The 22,322-nt window shown below is 39.5% G+C and overlaps 2 protein-coding genes across 9 annotated transcripts in view; both read left to right on the top strand.

Moving 5' to 3' along the window:
- Positions 1–16,449, top strand: part of LOC124136217 (scavenger receptor class F member 1-like) — a 27,308-nt gene extending 10,859 nt beyond the window's left edge. The window contains exons 4-7 of one of the 7 annotated variants that reach the window (XM_048399600.1): positions 2,385–2,466; positions 5,739–8,991; positions 12,374–12,468; positions 13,916–16,449. In XM_048399600.1, the coding sequence (XP_048255557.1) occupies positions 2,385–2,466; positions 5,739–5,937 (281 nt within the window). In that variant the 3' untranslated portion in view covers positions 5,938–8,991; positions 12,374–12,468; positions 13,916–16,449. Of the gene's footprint in view, positions 1–2,384; positions 4,695–5,738; positions 12,566–13,915 lie in introns of those variants that run through there. The other 6 variants (XM_048399599.1, XM_048399601.1, XM_048399597.1 and 3 more) reach the window with 6 other exon arrangements.
- On the top strand, positions 16,447–22,322 carry LOC124129085. 2 transcript variants are annotated; one of them, XM_048399608.1, is made up of 6 exons: positions 16,447–16,470; positions 17,716–17,788; positions 19,753–19,902; positions 20,044–20,145; positions 20,706–20,901; positions 21,370–22,322. In XM_048399608.1, exons 2-6 carry the CDS (start codon positions 17,729–17,731, stop codon positions 21,462–21,464), a joined length of 603 nt encoding a protein of 200 aa, XP_048255565.1. In that variant the 5' UTR covers positions 16,447–16,470; positions 17,716–17,728; the 3' UTR covers positions 21,465–22,322. The 2 variants fall into 2 exon arrangements, with proteins under 2 accessions (XP_048255565.1, XP_046348523.2); XM_046492567.2 differs by lacking the exon at positions 16,447–16,470 and adding an exon at positions 17,210–17,553.

Raw genomic sequence — 22,322 nt, 5'->3', positions numbered from 1 at the left:
CAGGATACCATTCATAATATATATTGTGTAAATTTGACGTTGTTGGACGTTCATATTGTCGATGTTTTTTATCTCAAACTGAAAGACAATGAAATACTGAATTATATGTTATATAACATATTTTTAGGGTTTGTAAAGTATTTTTGAACTTTTGATGTGATTTTACAACCGCCGTGGCCTAGTGGTAAAGCGTCCGTCCGCGGCCGGGGGTTCTATCCCCGGCCGCGTTATACCGAAAGACGTTAAATGATGGTACTTGTTGTTACCATGTCTGGCTCTCGGCATTAAGGAGCTAAAACAAGGACTGGTCGACGCGTAGTCGGTATACTGTGTCTGAGTTGGGTATTCATGTTAAAATGCGGTATGGTATCTCAGGGCCAACACTTTAAATATATCGGCATCAGTCCGGACTCGTACAAGCAGTCACACACACACGTGGATGCACGTGGCTATATGAGTGCAATAATCTTGAACTCGACGTTCAACCCAATTTCACCTCACCATTGATGTGATTTGTTATGATAGCAAGACTTGTAAATCATGATGGATCATCTAAGGATTACAACATACTATTTCTAAGTAGGAATTATGCAAACCACAAAGAAGGAGACTTCATACATGTGCTCCGATCAACGCCATTGTAACTCAAATGGACTGAGCTGAGCTCAAAGTGAGCTGGAGTGTCAACTGAAGTGAGGTGATGTAATGGACACTTCTGACATTTCTAGCTCCCCATATGGGGCGGTCGGGTAGCCTAGTGGTTAAAGCGTTCGCTCGTCACGCCGAAGACCCGGGTTCGATTCCCGACATGGGCACAATGTGTGAAGCCCATTTCTGGTGTCCCCCGCCGTGATATTGCTGGAATATTGCTAAAAGCGGCGTAAAACCATACTCACTCACTCACTCCAGCTCCCAATGACCGCCGCACGTCTTCCTCCATAATCGGCGTAATGGATGAACGTAAGGAGCATGTCTAGAACTACAAAATAAGACTCGGGATTGTTTGGCATTTTAATCAAATAAAGTGACTGTAAAAACTTATACATTAAATCATGTCCACAGATACCACAGGTCCAGAATGATGGACCGGTGGTATGGTGTGTAGCGGAACTTTGAATCTGAACGATTGGCTCTCTTTGTTCTCAATTAAAAAAACAAATTTCAAACTAATGATTAAGATTCCTTTCCTCAGAAACCAGGCGACAGAGGGAACAGGAAACTACAGTTATATGTTGGACCAGGCTGAGCCTTACATGGGCATTGCATAAACATGTTTAAAACAGGTTTCCAAAAATACATGTTAAAGGTGTTTTACTACGTTTTGTTTTGAACTGGACCCGAGAACTAAAGCTTTATCGTTATTTCTACAGCGGAGCTTTTCATAACGAAATCATAGTTTTTCCTATTTATTCTGTAATAGGAATGTACCTTGTGACCAGCATTGCCTCAGCACTATTCATATATCCTCTGAAACCACAATGGATTTGGTGCTGAACCTATGTACATGTATTGAGAACTTATGCGGTGGTAGCTCGAATAGATGCTTACAGAAACCCTGTCTTCTTTTAATGCTTACCACGAGAGCAACAGAGTTGTGTCCCTTTTGCGCCTCATCGTTATCCAATTGTCTCCATTTCCGGCAGGATTATGTTATTGGGTTTGTCACCTCCATACCAATGCTCATGGGGTCATCACTTAAGAGATCGACTGGTCAGTTTCAGCGACGTGGCTGATTGTATGTCGCCACGTTCCGCTGGCGTGGGCGTTACTTTACAGGTCGTTGGGATATCGCTGTCTTAATGTGTGAAACCGCATTCACTCCAAGATTTACAGTCAGAGCTCCAGATAAGCTGCGTATCTGCGTAAAATACGCATCAGAAATGCAGAAATGCGCAGTAAAATAAAATCCAAGCGTATCAAATACGCAGCGAACATTACAGATACGCTACAAAAATAAAACTTGTGCGTATCATCAAAATATTGTGAAGTAACCCCGCGTATTCGATTAGCAAATCAGCAACTTATTTTGAAATTATAAACGGGAATTCCGTCAACCTTGCCAAACTCTACAATGACAGTTACATCATGTTGATCATTTGCCATCACACTTTCTTGCGGAAGTATCGTGGTATTTTTGAGTCCTATAAAGCTCTCGAACCCACACGACACCAGTTTGCAGGGACTAGATGAAAAGTGTTTTTAAACATTTAACTTGAATACCCACATGTGTAAAAACTAGTGGGTAACAGAAATGTGAATACCCAGATAGAATTACTGATACCCTATGATTTTAAAATGCATGGGTAAAATACCCAAAACACCAAAAGCTTATCTGGAGCTCTGTTTAAAGGTGCACTTGTATGTTGTTTTTTACTTTCATGCAGCAAAGAGTTCTTGGATCACTGTAATCTGTATTACAACAGCATCTATCCTGGTAATTGTAGCTGTGTTTATGATTCTTTTTTGGTAAGTATTGATGCTCAGTGTTTACTTTTGTTTATGTTATGCCAATTGGTCTATCCATCTGTGAAATGTTGTTAAGTGTGTGTCTACTTCATAAAAATAACTCTCTAAAGGTTGGTCGGATCTGAAGCTTCCTACATACATAGGGTGTTCACAAAATCCTCTGTGTCTACATACCGGACATGAAATAATCTGGGATACAAATTGGGGTTAATAAAAATACGCGATTCCCTAAGGGGCGTTCCCAGGAAAGCATGTTGATCAAGTATCCCGAGCCTGAAGATTTCAGAATTTGTATATTTTATATTGTAATTGCGCAGGGCCTATGTTTCCGTCCCTCTCAAATATAAAAATAAAAAAAGTGAAGTCTTTAAATAATGCGCACATGCGTTTAGGGAAAACGTGCCATGTTGCACGTATCGGATCCCTGAAGTTGCTATTTATATTCTCAACCAAAGGCATTTTTGTTCTTTTTCATATTTTTCTCCACCCGCTCGTTTGACAAAAGGACATATTATTTCTATAGATAGAGGGATGAATAGGAAAGCAAATATATAGGAAGTCAAACAAACAGACGTAGTCCCGTAATAGTTGGCGCAAAGGAGTAACATATAAATAAAGGTGCGACGTATGACTTCATTCATTTCCGACTCCGACCTCACCTATGCTAGAAGGGCTCGCAAACATAACTGACTATTTTAACTTCATTTTCAGTTGCGATTCGCTCGGGTTTTACTCTTTCAAGCATGTGTTATTTAAGTATGGTTTCTGTGCACTGCATCCCACTGTTCTGTAGTTTGGTAGTTCTCTGTGTTTTGTTGTATGGTGGGGAAATAGACAATTGTTTACGCGAGACGAGGAATGACGGATTATCTGTCCCGAGTGAAATTAATGTTGTAAGTCCCGAGGCTTGATTTTAATTTCACCAGGGTGAGACAATCCGTCATTCCTCGTCACGAGTAGTTATATTGTTTTTATAACCGTCGTCAATTTTTAAAAATAAGAAGATGAAATGACTAGAAACAGTTAATTCTTATAACAGAGGCGAACTCGCATTTCATAATATTCATACGCGGTTGAAACGTCATAAAATTCGCCGAATTTTACCTGATCACACACAGTTTACACTCAATACTAAGATTCCGCGAATGCGAAATAGTTCGTCGTGTAGCCTAGTGGTTAAAGCGTTCGCTCGTCACGCAAAAGGCCCGGGTTTGATTCCCGACATGGGTACAATGTGTGAAGCCCATTTCTGGTGTCCCCCGCCGTGATATTGCTTGAATATTGCTAAAAGCGGCGTTAAACCATACTCACTCACTCAAGTGAGCATATGTCTCACATTTTAAAACAAGAATCAATATTTCAAACTCGAATATTGGAATATATGTGGCGTGGCCTTGACTTTAAACTGATATTATAGATCTCGGCCAGAGTGTGTATGTAGCATTTTCACGGAAGTTAAACGTAAATGTTTATTAAACAAGAACATTGGAGCAAGAGTTCATTCTGAGTCCGAAAATATGTCGACAATGCGGCGACGTTTGGGGGCAGTAGACCCAACGTCCGACTCAGCAGGTTTGCAAATATTGGATACGTCGCCGAAGATCGGGCCAGAAAACAAGCAGAGGGTCATATCAGTAGGTGCGTGCTGCTCGTGTGAAGATATCACGAAATCATGTTTTTATCGAGGTGGATACTGGAACAACATGCGAATTGGTCAGATCTTTCAACGGTTGGGATAGCACTGATTGACACAGGTCGAGCGGAATCCGAAAGAAGTTTGACGGGGTCACTGCGTGCATTGTAATTGGACAAAATGTTGGAGATACAATGGTGTTGTCTTCAGTTAGATCATTGTATATTTGTGTACTCGGACACTTTCATAATTTGGTGGGCGTGAACGCACTTTCCAGACAGTGATTGCATCGTGTGTTTCCTAGCTCTGTGATCACTTATACGTTTGTGGGATGATAGGTTGGCTTTGGAAGCCATGTTTTTTTCACAAGTGCACCAAGTTCGATTTTCCCAACTGGCTGCCTTTTGAACCAGGTTACGTCAGATTTGGAACACCTTCTAGCGTTTGTTGCGAGGTAGAATGGATCTTCCCTCCCCGAAAATGTATTGGGTCTCAAGTCGCGGAACACCTTATACACGATGACTGGACGACATGATGGCCTGCATCTCGTTGTTTTATTTCACTGTTCTGGTGAAAATCGCTTCCGCACTGTGGGGTAAGAGGTTACCCTTTCCCTGTTTGTTTTTTTTCAGTGATATTGTTTTTGAGTTGATGACATCCCTCATTTTGGAACAGTCAATTCATTCGGAAAGTGAGAAACCATAATCGTTGCGTTTAAACTGCTCCTAAATCAAATGAGTGAGCTAGGCTCGTACTCGGAACCATGCTGTTTCCCAACGCCAATGAAACATTTGAATTTGATCATATTAAGTTCAGCGGGAGGGATAACTTCAATTGGGCTTTGCTCATTCAATTTGTGTGAAAGAAACGTTTTGACAACTCGCATATTGGGTAATGTTTGCATTTACATTTTTGCCAAAAAAATTGTCAGTGTCGCCATCGTGTACACCAACAAATCTTTCTGCTTGTTTAGGAACATCAGGGATGTTATTCGGGCTCATCAAAGAAATCATTATCCATCAAATCATCCACAAATTATTGATTTAGACCAAAATGTTGGGGCGTGGCAGACACTGAAGTCACTGTTTCTGGAATGAAACATAGTTTAAAACGAGGGATGCCCACCTATGTTTTATGTTCACTACTCTTCTAACCAGATTTCCGTTTACTTTTATCGGAGACAACAATGTAATTAATATGTTTTGTGCATTTCTTTGTCGTAAACGTAAACATGTGTCTTGTATTTGTTTGTGGAAAAAGATGAAAGAACATGATGGATGGGAAATTGTAGTTCCAGCAATGCGTCATTAACCAATGAAATTACACGATTCCTGAAGCTGCCAATTGGCATTAAGAGACTGCTGTAACCTCCCTGTACTTCTCTTGGGCAAATTCAACGTGACATTTGTCGAGTCTTTCTGTATTATGGCTGAACAATTTTGAATTTTACTATCTCGAACCTAGAATTTCATTTTCTGTGAACATAAAAATTCAAGGCAAGCTGAAAACTGTTCTGTTTTTTCGTGTGATTATTTACTATACAGCTTAAATGAAAACTGTACTGTAAAACACAAAGATTATTATTACAGAAAATATATTTGTGACAAAGTATTGCACCACTGTTACCGCTATGTGTTAGGAAGTACAGACGTACATGTAGGACGAGAATTGAACAGCTTGGACGTCGTGAAGACCAAAATGCTCACATTGAGCAAGAGGTAGGTTCATTTTTTCTCATCATTTTGTTTTTCAATAAATTCTCTTCTTCTAGATGTGAAATATATCACAACGATTTCTTTCTCCATCCCTGCTTATCCGCCACTATAGCTACGTGTTAAGTCAGGATAATATCATGTTGGCGGATTCGTCCAGGATATGTAATATCGATATAATGGAGATATAATAATCAAGGGTAATGCAGGATGTTTGTCCCTTAAAATGTTTAAGAAAAGACGCCTCGACAAGCGGTAAATCATTCGACTTTAGGGGCACGGGTATGAGGCGTCTAAGGCTCTCTCACTCAACGACTGACATGTATCGATCATCTGTACAGCTGGTCTGAGCGAGCTTGAGTGATTTTACCGCCGCTCTGAACAGTAATTTAGTTTTATCATGAACTGTCAGATTAATGCGTAAGAAAAGCACGTTGAAACCCAGGAGCATGAGTAATGGCGTTAAAAAAACAAGGATAATTATTTTTTTCAACCTGCGGTGAGCTCATTCTGGCACCGCTTACTGACGCAACTTAAGAAAAAAGTTGAGCTTGAGCATTCCAGAAACCTATTATCATTGGTTCAAATCCCCAATCCCGCCCGATTATGTTTCTAGGATTGTCAGCACCATCCCTATGCTCGTTGGTTTCACCAATGGTGGTAAACGTGTCAGACCTACATCACCTCCGTTTTTCCTTCCACAATTCGCTGACACGCGGTGATATATACACCTCGTCATAAATATCGTACCACCCACTTTTAACTGGATCTTCAACCTCATAAAAATGGTGCTTAGAAAAGCACATGAAACTGTTTGTATGGCCTCATGTGAGCGTTCAGTCAGAAAATTGACAACACAAGACCGAATTTGTGCACTAATTGAGGGTTTAATTGTAGCAAACTAAAGTTCAATTCCTGAAGGTTCTGAACTGGAGGATCCCTTGCTCTCGCCCTACGTCCCAAAATGTCCCACAAATGGTCAATAGGATTAATGTCTGGACTTCTGGCAAGCCAGGGTAGTGTCTCAATGGCGTTGAGTGAGTGAGTGAGTGAGTTGGGTTTAACGCCGCTTTTAACAGTATTCCAGTTATATCGCGGCGTGTCAGCTTAATGTGGGAGGAAAGCCCGAAGTGATGCAGGTCTCAGACGTTTACCACTTCGGTGAAACCCACGAGCACGGGTATGGTGCTGACAAACCTAGAAACATAATCGGGGCGAACCGAGATTCGAACCCACAATCATAGGTCAATGGCGTTGTGTTGGAGATGCTGAACAACGGCTCGAGCACGATGTGGTCTGGCATTATCGTATCGTTATTATATGAAGACTGGACGTGTGGCGAGAGCATGGTTATCGAAATGAGGCACAACAGCACCGTCAAGGATCAAGTTCTGGTACCTCTGTCCATTCGGTGTTCCGGGAACTGTGATGAGGTCAAGTTTACAATCGTAGGGACAACACCCCCACACCATGACGGATACACCCTCAAATGGATCATCAGCTTGAATGTTCCTCTGATCATATGCTGTGCCTCTCTGCCTCCAAACTCGTGCCCTCCCGTCTGTATGATGCAGCAGAAATCTGCTTTCATCGGACCAGTGGATGCTTCTCCATCTCCTCAGGTTCCAGCGAGCACATGTTTGGCAACAGGCTAAACGGGCATGGCGGTGCTGATTTGTGAGGAGTGGACGTCTGATTGGCCGTCTTGCTCTCAATCCTGCAGAATTTCGGCGTCATCTGATGGTGCCCATGGACACTCTGTTGTATGGATGCCATCCATGTCGCAGCTGTGTACACTAAGAGGACTTTGGGCTTCGTCTGGCTTAGCATACGAGAGCACGATCTTTCCTGTCATTGGTTTTTCTGGGACGTCCAGACCTCGGTGCATCCTTCACTTCACCGGAAGCAGTATGCTTACGTATTAGCCTGCTGATGACAGGGTGATTAATGTTCAGTTGTGCTCCAATAGCACGATATGACATACCAGTCTGGTGCATACCAATAATTTGCCATCTTTGGTTCAGAGGCACTGGACGCTTGGGCATTTCACTGGTTGGTCAAAATAAAGCTTAATTTATGCCTAAAACCAAATTTTAGCTGTGCCTGCCAACATAACATACGCCAAAAGAGGCGATGTGCATACTGCATTTTTAGCAAACCGACCCCCGGTACAAGCATGCTCAACGCAAGCATGCACGTGCAGCTCGGAAAAGGGTGTGTTTGTGATATTATGTTCACAGATGGTGTAGTATATGAAATCTGTACTTGTAGTTTAAAAAACCGAAAATTATATTTTCTACTTTTACATTAAAATGTGTGGTGCGATATTTATGACGAGGTGTATACATGTAACTGAAATACTGTTCAAAGCGACGTTAAACCCAACTCACTGTAATGGATAACAATCAGAAGTATTGATAGGTTTTTTAATCGTCAAGAATACATCTGTATTGTTTTAACCTAACGATAAAGCTGCTGGAGTAAGCAGTTTTAAAATTGTCATCCTCATGTGACTTGAGTGAGAACTACTTTTTAGGACGTGTTACTGGGAGGATAGTGCATCTTCGTACGTTTTCGGACACTCGGTGTCTTTGACTTTCTTAGTGAAATTGTTGCTTCACATTTCGTTTATATTACAAGTCCTATTTTAATGAGGATGACCATGACTTCGACGTTGTGATTGGCTGACAGTTTAGGCCACAGTAGTATCTGGTGAGCGTCTATGTTGTATGTTCAGATGATGCCTCGGTTCGTATTGCTACGGAGTATTAACAGAAGCTGTTGACTGAGAATATTTATCGTATTTCAGTTATATATCAGCATAACCATTGTTTCTTTCAGCAACTACAGACAGTGATGTAGGAGGAAAACACACAATGATCCGCCAAACATTCAGAAGAAATGTAAACCTCGGCAATGTTGATCTTCCAAGGGGAATGCCTTCTATTAGATGTCCAGTCACAGGAGTTACTTGTTCCATACGTCAAATCCTTTGGAAAAGATAAAGTCTTGTGGTTGCAGTTGCACTGACTACAGTAGCAACTTTACAGGCAAAACACTACCTCCAATAATGCAAGAACTCTTACATTCCCATAACTGGCTCCACGGGTCGTTTGCAAAGAAGTGGCTTAGAATTAGATTCAATATCGATCCGTCCTTTATCAATCGTCCGATGGATGGGTAAGCAAAGATTTGTAGGAGCGTGAAATCTCAACCTTGAATGATATGGTCTCAGTGATCCGACATTGAATATGACTGCCACGTCAAACTGAAAACTTAGGACAAAACGGGGTCATACACTACAGATTGAAATAATGGGACAACTAGACTAACAGAAGGCTAATCAATCCTTTGAATTCATGAAAGATTTTTGGACAATTTGATTGTCAACTGAATTGTAATGTCAACAAATCGTAAAAGGAGAACTCCATGGTTTATGAAAGCATGTACACTATTTTCATTGTGCCTGAAATCATACTTACAGTGTAGACTGTAGATACATCCAAGTTGATAAACCTGTGGTTAATCACAACTAGGAACGCTCGATTTGCGAAATGTTGATAAGGCTTGACGTATAGGTAAGATGCAGGTATGCTATACTACCCTTAAAGGTAAACTGTTATTGAAGGGATCAAATTATGTATTACAGTGTTGCACACTAAAAGTTTAAGTGATAGAGTGGCAACCTAATGTGACGGATAGGATTCCTTGTGTTCATCTTATTTTGACTTTGAATAATTTCATGTTGCATAAAATAGACTATGCATGACTGATGATCATGGTATTCATTGGAAATTCAGAAGGGAAAGTAAACTGACCCAAAACACTGACATTATTGTTAAATTAATCAGAAGGATTAAATAAGATTTTCCTTGGTTTGTTCTATATGGTGTCAATACAAAACAAGGTTTCGTTAGATTCAGAGTACTGAGAGGGTGTAATTAGTTAAATGACTCTCATAATATGTGTATTTTGGAAAATATTTTGAATTTTGTTGTGCCGACTACATGTAGATGAGTAAATCAGTGTAACATTTTCAAGGTTCAAAATTTTAGAGTTTAGATTTGTAAAACATTGCAGTTATACAGTTTTACTTGTATGTGGACTAATCTTGTGTCTTTTCCATTTATTCAAAGAATTTACCTTTGAATTGTATAATATGAATACTAGCACGACAAAAATAATGTCAGTGTACGTAAAAATATTCGGTACGTTATTTTGACACAGATTTCTTCATGATACACGTATCGTTTCAAAAAGAACTGATCGTTCTTCTTACGTTTATCTCAGCTCCAGATACAAAATCAAAACTCCAGTGTGGGAACTCTCTACCCCCTGACATCAAATTATCAAATCGGGCATTAGTCTTATCACTTTTCGATCGAAACTGAAATCACATCTTTCAAATCTTTGAAATCACATCTTTACGATGCCAAAATTCAGTTTCTGTTTTTCATAATTTCATAATGTAGCGCTATGAGCTTGTACCAGTACCATGGCGCATTAGAAATGTGCATTTTTTATGTATTAAGTACTATGTTTAAAATCGTTTCGTATGACGCTCTTTCTATACGTATGTGTATACCCCCACACCTCAGTACAATCGAATTAAAGTGGTGTAAAATTCGTTTAAAGAATAGTCAAATGTATTATTTCATCTCATCACATCTGTCATTGTTTTATGGGTGCTCCATATCATATCCATGGGTGCTAAAATAAAAATATATATGGGTGCTCCAAATGAACTACATATTTTTTTATTATTCAATATCGCGTTACTGTAAGCCAAAATTACCGTGAATCATAACTGTAATGTGAATATGCATATATCAATATTGCATTGTTAAATTTTTATTTGTTCTTTTTAACGTTAGTTGAAACCCGTATGATCTGGTTTTCTATTTATGATAGCATTAACCCCCGTTTTAGACTACACCTAAACACACATGCTCCATACCACGTTCCCAAGCTGGGAAGCAAAATATATAATCGGTAGTTAAAGACTTTTAAATCAAAGTTTTTATCAATGCTCCCAACCAATCCACCGCCAAAATCTAGAACATTGTATTATGCAGAGATTGGGCTGTCATGATCATGGTAGTTTTAGTGTTAAAGTATGTCATTACCCCAGTTCATCCACATTTGTGTCGATTGGAAATTTGTCATGTACGAGTATCACATACATCTATGATATGCGTTTAACAGAACTATCAGACTAAAGTATCTCTACACGTGACGACTCATGGCAATGGAATTTATACCTTATTTGTTTTCCTGCTACATGCACACTTACCTAACAAACCACTGCACCTTAAATCTCCTTTAATCAAAGTAACTGAAGTTACACTAATGTATCACACGTTTTCGGTCCTACTTATATTGTTTTTATGTAACTATATTCATACATATGTTAAAGTGATGCGTAATTATTCTGAACATCAGTCTTCGACCCGTGAAGATCCGGGTCAGAATAGGTCTTCAGCAGCCCATGCTTGCCGTAAAAGGCGACTATGCTTGTCGAAAGAGGACACTAGCGGGATGTGGTGGACAGTTTCGCTGACTTGGTTGATGCATGTCATCGTGTCTTAATCTCGATGCTCATGATGTCAATTGCTGGATTGTCTGGTCCAGACTCGATTCTTTACAAACCGCCGTCATATAGCTGAAATATTGCTGAGTGCGGCGTTAAACAACAAACAAACAAACTAACAAAGGTTTCAACTAATTTGATCATAAGATTTAAGTTAACAGACGCCCTAAGGTATTTCTTCCACGACCGGCACAAACTTGTGAGGGTAGCAAGTTTACGATGTATACGATATTATTATAGGAGAACCTTATTTTTGTTACTGTGTTCAAAAGAACACTATCCATTTGATATGTTGACCTCAAATAAAGAGATTTCGTTCAAATGCTATTAAAACTCTTTGATGTCAAGGGCAATGACTGTCGATCCGGGTTAGAATAGGTCTTCAGCAAGCAATGCTTGCTGAAAGAGGCGACAATGCTTGTCGTGGGAGGCGATTAAGGGGATCGGGTGGTCAGGCTCGCTGACTTGGTTGATGCATGTCATCTTATCCCAATTGCGTGGATCGATGCTCATGATGTCAATCACTGGATTATTTGGTCCAATCAAACAAACACAATGCCTGTCCGAAGCCATTTCATTTCATGTTTTACACAAGGAACTAATCTACCAACGAAACTGAAACTTTGCATGTATTACGGTGATTACTCTGACACTTCAAAACCGAACTGTCAACCATTAAACTGCTATAACTGGATATATCCTTATACAGTTGGCATGCAGTGACTCCAATATTCAATGTCGTATTATGACTTGTCATCCTGACCTTTGAAGTTCTCCGTACAGTGAGTGAATGAGTTGGCTGTGTTTAACGCCGTTGTGAACGGTTTTACAGGGTTTTTTCCATCGTGTCAGCTTAACTTTGCAGGAAAGTCTAGAAGTGATCGAAGTGATGCGGCTCTGACACATTCACTGTGCTGAAACCACGATTATGTGCTTGATGATATTTAACCAAAATCATTTTGGTTTTCGGAGAAACGATCTTAGGATTCTGGCACGCCCAAGGGACGCAACCCGTCCAACTGTAGGTCCATTGCTGCTGCGTCATCAGATCCATGAAGCCACCAAAGGTATGACTCAAGTTCATTTTCTCCATGTTGAAAAATAACGTGTAATTGGTAGACCAGGGGTAGAATAGGTCTTCAGCAACCCATGCTTGCCGTAAAAGACGACTATGCTTGTCGTAAGAGGCGACTAACGGGATCGGGTGGTCAGGCTCGCTGATTTGGTTGATGCAGGTCATCGTATTCCAATAGCGTGAATCGATGCTCATGATGTCAATCACTGGATTGTCTGGTCCAGACTCGTTCCATAATTGGTTTCATCCACGCATTACCAGCATTACACATCTGCATATGTGTGTGTGTGTGTGTGTGTGACCAATCATGCATACGTACATAACCCCCAGATGTGTGAGTGTAAGTTACTAGGATTAACTAACACCGCATCAGTGTGCTAGTCTTATCTAAACGTGGCGGTTTAATGAGGTAGGAAATCGCAAAATGGCCCATTAGCTCCAGACGTTTCATACGTTCGTGAAACAAACATGGGCCTTATACTTACAAACCAAGATTACCATCACGGCGTATGAACATATGAACTGGCATATGAACATATAATCCCCAATCGTGGAACTACTGAGGACCAATAGGCGAATACCGCCTCCGTCATCTATTCACGATTTTGAGATATTTGGCAATTCATTGTTCTTATTTGGAGCCAAATCTCTGCAGAGTCCGTGATTTTCACCCTCGTTCTACTGGAAACGCCACCTTCTGGTCTGAAGTCTTGTAACCCAGAATGTGCTACTTTTTTCGGCTTTAACGAAGAACCGAGTCTCGAACTGCTTTAGATTCAGAGTACTGCTGCCAGTATTTTCTACTTGACGTCTACACGGCAACACGTACATCATGGATCACCCAAGTTCTCAAAACTTACATTGCCTACCGGCAAAAGCCAGAGCATGGCCAAAAACACGTGATAAAATACATTCGATATTATGTGATTTGCGATAATATGCTGATACTTATCAAGTCTGGAGACGGAAGCATATAGCGATGAAGAAATAATAGAACCGAAAAACACAACTTGACCATATTGACATGGTACATGTGTAAGATGTGTTTGTTTGTTATTTAACGCAGCACTAAGCAATAGTCAGCTGCTAGTATATGACGGTGGTCTGTAAATAATCGAGTCTGGACCAGACAATCAAGTGATTGATATCATGAGCATCGATCTATGCAGTTGGGATAAGATGACATGCAGCAACCAAGGCAGCTATCCTGACCACCCCATCCCGTTAGTCGCCTCTTACGACAAGCATAGTCGCCTTTTTACAGCAAGCATGGGTTGCTGAAGACCAATTCTACCCCGGATCTTCACGGAACTTGTGTGTAATTAAGAAGCTGAAAATTGGATGAGATATTTCAACAAGTTACAACACAATAACGGTACTATTGTTATAATGGTATACATGTACATGTACAGATAAAAATGAATGTCATCTTATTATAGAAGTCAGTTCCCTGGTTAAACACACGCATACTCGCTGTGTTCTCATGACGGAGATAGGTACAGCGAAGCAGACTAGGGTGAGTGAGTAAGTTGGGTTTAACGCGGCCCCCAGCTAACATCATGGTATGATTGATATTGCCCAGCATGCACACATTACTGTCAAGACCCTTCCAGTACGTTGTCTGTTAGCATGGAATATCCCGAACTGACTGTCTTCACACTTGTTGATAACATGCTCATAAGCAGTCCTAAGAGGATTGTTTACAAACAAACACTAACTGGAGTAGAGGGTCCTCCCGGTTAGAGCATTACATGTTTTCAAGTTTTGCGATCACCTGGTGTCATCACTGATTTTCAGTGATCCATTTCTATAATGTTTACCACTATTTTGCCTTTTACGCCAAATGGAACCTGTATCGGCAGGTAATTTATATGTTTATTATGCTAGTAAACAAGCGCATAAAAAGTAAGTTATAGGAATGATATATTCTATCAAGAACCTACATAATAGAGCAAAATTATCTGAAACAAATTGAAAACATTTTGTATGACATCAAGGGTTCACTGGAGTGATATTGAACTGGTTGCCCTTGGCTTATTATCAATGCAGAACGCAGCTAATGGCCTTTACTACCCAAGCATGAAGTTAAAGACTGTACGCTTAACTTGTGCCTCGAGGAGAACCCGGTAGTCGCAGTACATGTATATACCTACTTCCGTGTTTACGGCCATCCATTGGTTGTCACAGTTGGCCTGTTTTCCGATTGGTCGCTTGCTTTGACGTCTTAGTAGACCTGTCTCCGCGTCCTGGTCAGATGGCAAGATATGCTGATAGTAACGGAGAATTAATAGTCCGATTCGAACATTATCTCGTTCGTAGTTGCGTTCTGATAAATATTGGGCTTTTAAACAATTGTTGTTTGTCTAGGTTGTTAAATAAAATGAGTTTTCATATATATAAATGTGTATTTTAAAGTATGTACATAAATAGCATGTATGTGTGAATTACATTCTTGCGATGCCTTTCCATGACGAAGTTTCAAAGATATAGCTGCCAGTTGTGAATAGGGGTTGGTACATCGACAAAAACAATATTTAATGTCAACTGAACAGTTCAACAAGTCCTGCTACCTATTATCATTCGTTTAGTGCGCTTTTAAATACAAGCGACATTGCCCATTAATAAGAAAAGCAGAGTCGATTGTACGAAACCGACGATATCATGAGTATGTATTTATTAATCACTGTAGGATTATACCAGCTGTTCGCGAAAAGGTGGCATCGACACAAACACATGCAAAAGCAAGCCAACTGTCAGGAAATAAAATGATACTTTGTAAAGTGACCTGATCGATAGGGTAAACTTGATGTGTTGACACCTCTCATCACATCTCTCTGTACATGATATGTTCACCGTATGATGTCCTCTTCAATGGGAAACTTCAGTGTAGATATGTGTAGAATAAAGACATTGTTAAAATGCATTTACAATATCCATTCACCTCAGGACATTTTTACAGCTGAATTAGTTCGTCAATCAAGTACCTATGGTTGGGATTTGTTTAAAAAAGGGGATATGAAATTGGTTTGTCATAAAGATTAACATGTTTTGTATAAAAGCACAGACGCAATTTCAGCGTTAGTCAAAGAATAAATAATCGAAAAATAAATTTCAAACCATATATTAAGACAATCCACTCATAACATAAGTTAATCCAAAGTGATATTACCTGATATTACGATCGTAAAGTGTACATTATCCATCCTGTTCCAAGGACAAGGAGGTCTTAAGAAGATCTCATTGTCAAATGGATCTAAATACACAACGTATAAGTAGGGTGCTAAATATTATTCTATAGGACGTCACAATAATAAAAATAATAATAATGATGAAAACGACATGCACAGAAACATGATACATATAAAATAAAGAATTGCATCGGCAATCACTGCAGTCATTCGTGCGTCACATCTTGAAATGGCCTCCACATTTTAAAAAGTTTTACTAAAGCCTTGAATGTTGAAATCTGAAAGGCAGATTCCATTGTATGCATATGTCTAATAGTCACATTTGCATGCAAAACGGTTATTTGACTACTTTAGTTACAGAGATCGCCTCCATGGAACCTCTTTATAAAGCTGTATGTCAAAGAGGGGTGATTTCGATTTTCCCATTTTGAATTTTCCCTTTACGTCGATCAATATACCATCAGCTCCAGCTTGCAGTGCCTACATGTCTCAGTTGTTTCTGTACTTAAGAGCATGCAAGTTATATTCAAATTTCATGTAAAAACACTGTTTTCTTAGGCTAAGCTTTGTAATCAAGGCTTTACCAACAAAGATCAGGTCAATACATTCCAGAAATTGTATAGTAAACATTCAGCGGATTGTACTAAATACCACACGTTACTAGTCAACATGCGCGATGCTATCCCATAGATAATCGAGACTGATTATTGGCTGGCGCTGACATATTGAATTTAGATAGCATCCTGTCACATTATTTGGCAGAATTTTTCCTATTTCCCAATGGTAGTCTGAAATCAGGATCACAGGTAACACACAACCAAATGTTTTCCAATAGACTTCTATAGTAACGTTATATTTTTTAAAAACAGCTATTACCTGTACGTGTGTGCACAGTTTGGCCTGAGAGCAGCAATAAAAACCCAAAAATGACCAGCTTAGCCAGCTCCTTTTCCGAGTACAGGAAGATAAACACACCACCACCAGTTTCGCACCAAATGTCACCTACTTAAAAATAGCTGCGGTCACATTCAGCATAAGTCATCATGTTGAAAAAGACAGTTCTAAATATAGAAAGACATGGTCAGTTTTAATAACTGGATGGATGTACATTTAAAAGACATAACAATCTTACCCAATATCCTCCAATCACAGCCTGCAGATATCTCTCGATCTGCACTGAAGGCCCTACGAAAACCGCACTGTCCCAACTGGTTCTGATTTGGTGTAGTAGAACCTTAAGTGTGTGTCCTTGTTCATTTTTCACCTCTATTTTGTCTTTTAAGCCCAACGAAATCTGTTTCGGAGGATAATCAAAACTAGTTATTATCTGGCGTTGACATGTTGTATTTATTTTGTGTCATCGTACACAGCGATGTTGTCCATACCATCGCCAACTGATTTGCTGCACCCAGATTAAACTGTGAACAGACCTCGAATATATAAAAATAATGTAATTACTGAACATAGTATTCATCCACTCTGGAAGGGATCAAATATGCAATATATTTCTTATTTTAAGAAAATCGGATATTATGTTTATTCCAGAATCCAAATTTATATGAGCCATGACAATAATAAAAGCGAAACAGGAACACACATTTTAAGATACAACTGATAACAATCGGAAGGACGTATCTCCAGCACTCCCGGGATGAATATAAGATGGCCTCAAGGCATATATACAAAGTCACCGGTGCGTGTGGGTGAATACTGCGCAGTACTACCTGTTTGAAAATAATGGGGATATCAACATTTTATCTTATTGGAGGGGTTTGGCATCCAATGAAAATCACAATGAAACAGGATATTATTCTGTATAAATACCTGAAACTAAATCGGATTCAATATTCCTCTCTGTCAGCTGGTTGTGAAGTGAAGTCTCAGTACAGGTATGTCTTAAGGTTATGTTGTTTTAAAGTATATTTATTTGATTAATTATGAAATTCTAATGTCAAATAAATTAAAGCATTACTTGCTTGCTTTTCGGTCGTTTCTTCATTTTTCCTGGGACTTTTTTGAATAGTTGTAATACGTTTTCATTACAATTTCAGGAAATTCAAGAAGATGGAATTTGCATCACTATATGCTGTTGTTCTCCTTCTGGCCGTGTGTTCTGCAGTACAGGTATGGGGGCATGGATTATTATTATTATTATCATGATTATGATTATTATTATTGTTGTTGATGAAGCAGTAGTAGTGGTGGTAGTAGTAGTATAGTATTATTATGCAAGCGTGCAATACGTCTATCAGCGCCATGCTATTTTCCTTTTAGAAGTAAGCAGATTGTTCTTCATGAGCGAATGTATTCACCGTGAAATGTGAAAAAAACCTCATTTTGAAGTGAAGTTAATAATGCTCACCAGTCAGCAATATCCAAGTTAGATTACCACAGTCTGCAAAGACAAACCAGTGGTTGGTATGATGAACAATGTCACGCGTAGTCGGGGTACGATGGCACACAATCAACCAAGTTACCGAGCCTGTCACGATCACATCTACTGAAGCTATGACAAGTAAATGGGGGCCATTTCTACCCCGGAAGGGGGCACAGGTGGCCCAGTCGTCTAAGGCGCCGCGATTCGCTGTGCAGAATTCGTCCCTTGGGCAGGCCAGAAACCTTGATTGCGGGTTCGAATCCCGGTTCGCCCCGATTATGTTTCTAGGTTTGTCAGCACCATACCCGTGCTCGTGGGTTTCACCGAATAGGTAAACGTCTAAGACCTGCATCACTTCGGACTTTCAACCCACGTTAAGCTGATACGCCGCGATATGACTAGAATACTGTTAAAAGTGGCGTTAAACCCAACTCCCTCACTCACCCACACAAGCAAGTATGTGATCATGTATCGTCATCATGTGCTTCATCAAATGATCTAAACATACGGATCTTAATGGCCATTTTGGAACCCATATTTACCTGTCGTGTTCTATACTCATTATACTGTAGCTTTAGATTAGTTTTACCCGTGTTATCAAACATCAAAGGAGACGGTGGGGTAGCCTGGTGGTTATTGAAACCCGGATTCGATTTCCCACATGCGTATAATGTGTGAACCCTCACCGTGTCGGAATATTGCTAAAAAGGGGCGTAAAACCAACTAACTCACTCAATCAAACAATAATTCCTGCTTTTACAGTCCTACCTTTTTATATATTGCGCCTGTTGGCCTGATCATCTTACTAAAATAACCACATTTCTGGTGTTCCCCGCCATGATGTTGCTGGTATTTTGGTAAAAGCGGCTTAAACCCAACTCACTGACTCTCATTAAACACCCCCTTGAGTGCGAGCGGGGTGATACATTTAGGTAATGAAGGGCAATAAAATCATGTTTTCGCTTCAGTAACAGGCGGAATAGACTTCACGCATTGATGGACATTGACAATATTTGACTATTAGTTCTGTGTTCAGGGAAGTAACCGTTCTATATTATATCAATCCATTTAGTTGAATGACATGTACACGTGTATGAAATCAGGCCCTTCCTGTATTATATGTATATCATGAAGGACATTCATTTGAAGGACGGTCGGGTAGCCTAGTGGTTAAAGCGTTCGCTCGTCACGCCGAAGAACCGGGTTCGATTCCCAACATGGGTACAATGTGTGAAGCCCATTTCTGGTATCCCCCGACGTGATATTGCTGGAATAATGCTTAAGCAGCGTAAAATCAAACTCACTCACTCACATTCATGTGATTTCAGCTAAATGAATCGTGTTTTTATTGTTATATGAAATACACGGCGAACACAAAAACAAGACTTAGTATATTCATTGATACATCTTCGCCAGGTCAACGGATAAGCGGGCGTGAAATCAAGCGTACATTTTACGACTATGTTGGATCAGTACCCCGGGCCGAATGCTTCATAGTGAGAACAAAATCACACTCATGCAGATCTCCAGATAATGTTTTTCAGAAAAGCTATGGATACATTCTCATTTACGCATGACAACGTGAATACATTATTGACATTGATTTCATTAACACTAAACACTTCCTCCGAAATGTTGTTTTATGTGTTTATCAAATGTTGTTTCATTTGATATGTGACTGTGTTTTTGATTCACGTTAATTTACTTTCAGTGGAAACATAAGACAGGGCGTGTTCCAAATGGGGATAAGGTTCCATTTGACATCGCAATGGATGGGAAGACAATGATTACAGTTTCCCACAAGCCTGAGGGTTCTGCAGAAAACTTCAGAGAGACAACTAACTTGTTTGTCTTCAATAGGGTGTGTATAATATCAAAACAGATAATATCGACATTAAGAGACTTGATTGATAATTGAAAAATATAATCGGGTATATTATTCCACGAATAATATGTTTGTAATGAGTTTGTCTGAAGCTTATTTCTTGTAACTTTCTTTCAGAATCTGGTGGCAATTCGCGACAGTGTGGACAAAAAGTGTTACATCCAACACACAGACCTGACATATGCAGCAATGCAGGCAGTGGTGAACGGCGACAGACAGGTACATTTGGTCATTATGTACACACATCTAGTCTCTAGTGAAAGAATGTTTCGTTTCCTGTGTTTTAGAACCAGAATTTCTATATATCGTCATGTTATTTGAAATGGCGATGATGTTTACTGTTACTTTCGAATGTTAGATTATATTGTTCAGTGATACATCTTCGTGTAATGAACTGATCTTGTCTGTACAGTTATTTATAAACATTAATTTGTTGCTTAAGAACAGAGCACTAGTTGCCCAGTTGTCTTGTGCGCCACATGTTGTGCAGAGTTGCGTGGCTCAGGAGTGCAAGGGGTCTAATAATGGGTTCTAATCCCAGTTTCACCCATATCATTGTTGTTTTGTGAACACTATACGTGTGCTCGTGGGTAGTAAACGTCCGATACAATCAAATGGCTTTCTTTGCCTATTAAGCTGGTGTGCCTTGGTATAAATGAAATATTTCCCACAGCGCCATTAAACACAATCAGTCACTCACATGTGAAAGAAAGTGTTCACATTGGGGCACATCTTACCTCAGTTGGGTATCAGTACATTGACACGACTACTGCTTACAGGACACAACCGGGGATGAAACAGAAGGCCAGGAGGAGAGGATAGATGTCTCCAGTCTCACTTGCAAGCCCTTCACACCATTTGCAGTCAAACTCCTCTTCGGTGATGAAATTGAGTCGTTCTGTCGCTTTCACGACGTGTACTTCCTTGATGACTCCAATGTCGAAGTGGTTGGAAAGGAAGTTGAACCAATGAGAGGTAGGGTGAATTTAGTTAATTTATTTAGTGAACAATAAGGCAAAATCATTATTAGTTTTGACAAATACTTACATCACTCAACTAATGCATGTCGTTCACTGTCAGATGATGATCAAATGATAGTATTTATATGATGCCAGTTTATCATTTTAATTGAAACACCAGTCCATCCTCATGATATATCTTTATCGCGCACGCACGCACACACACTCACGCACGCACACACACGCGGGCGCGTACATACACATATATACAATGTTTACCTGAAATTTCTTTCAGAAATTATACTTATGCGTTTTTTTCATTTTTCACATTTCATTTTTAAAATCACGCATGCACGCACGCACGCACGCACGCACACACTCTCACGTATATATACATTAACAATGTTTACCTGAAACTTCTTTCAGAAATTATACTTATACTTAATTATTTATTTTTCACATTAAACTTTCATAATTATTTCAGATGGCCCTGCCAACTTACGACTGAGGAGAGACGTCGAGATTTCGATTACAGTATCTATTGGACCTTTCAGGGTTAAAGTGACTGTCAAATTTTAGTGATGAGTCACCTCATATTTTTACCTGAGTTTGACAATGTATTTTGACACTGAATAATTGTATTTTGTTGGCGATTTGTTGGTCAATAGTATGTTGGGGCAACATTTATTTACTATGTATGTGCAATGCACGCTCCGTGCATATGTGTTAAAATGCAGATGTGACCAGGATTATGTGTGCTTATATAAAACAATTAGTGATAAGAAAAAAGGAAACTTATCAATAAACTCAAAAGTTCATGTATCATCAATATAATTTCTGTTTGTTTTCTGTGATCTGGCGGACTCATAACAAAGGGATACACGACAATAGTTGGAGACAAATATCTCAGAAGAGCAGTACATATTCCACGATACTGGACTGGAGTGTTTTGAGTTTTGAGTTTACAGAATTAAAACGGCTATTTTTAATTTATTTGTTGTAATGATGTGAATCAAAAGTTGACATCGTACGTTAACATGATTATTGAATATGGTGTGCCTTCTGTAGCCGATGATACACATCTTTTGATGTTCATATGGCATAATGGCAGTAACTATTCACAGGAATGGAAATGATCTACTGTGGCAAACTATCAGAAATTTGAAAAATGATATATTTAATGACTCGTCTCTTTGGGTAATTGGCGGTCCGTCGACAGTCACGGCTTACCAATTTCTTCCTGAATTATTAGAAGGGTCATTTCTTAGCTCTCACTTAGCACATAACTATATATAATTACATGTCATCACAACATACTGTCATATCTCTTTGAATATGTATGTAAATAATGTTTCAATGTCCTGTGAATGTCTCATGGAACGTATTTTATGTCCGATTGTTCCTTATTTTTTTTATGAATAAAAATTAAATAAAGCT

Source organism: Haliotis rufescens, unplaced genomic scaffold (genome assembly GCF_023055435.1).
Source record: "Haliotis rufescens isolate VD_foot unplaced genomic scaffold, xgHalRufe1.0.p SCAF_2, whole genome shotgun sequence".
In the NCBI taxonomy this organism is placed as follows: domain Eukaryota; kingdom Metazoa; phylum Mollusca; class Gastropoda; order Lepetellida; family Haliotidae; genus Haliotis; species Haliotis rufescens.
The sequence above is the reverse complement of the archived record's forward strand: the minus strand, read 5'-3'. Positions and strand labels throughout refer to the sequence as shown.

Coding starts and splice junctions, on each gene's coding strand:
- LOC124129085 (XM_046492567.2), top strand. CDS start 17,402: ATGGGGATATCAACATTTTATCTTATTGGAGGGGTTTGGCATCCAATG. Junction 17,789..19,752: donor CCGTGTGTTCTGCAGTACAG/GTATGGGGGCAT, acceptor ATTTACTTTCAG/TGGAAACATAAGACAGGGCG. Junction 20,902..21,369: donor GGAAGTTGAACCAATGAGAG/GTAGGGTGAATT, acceptor TAATTATTTCAG/ATGGCCCTGCCAACTTACGA.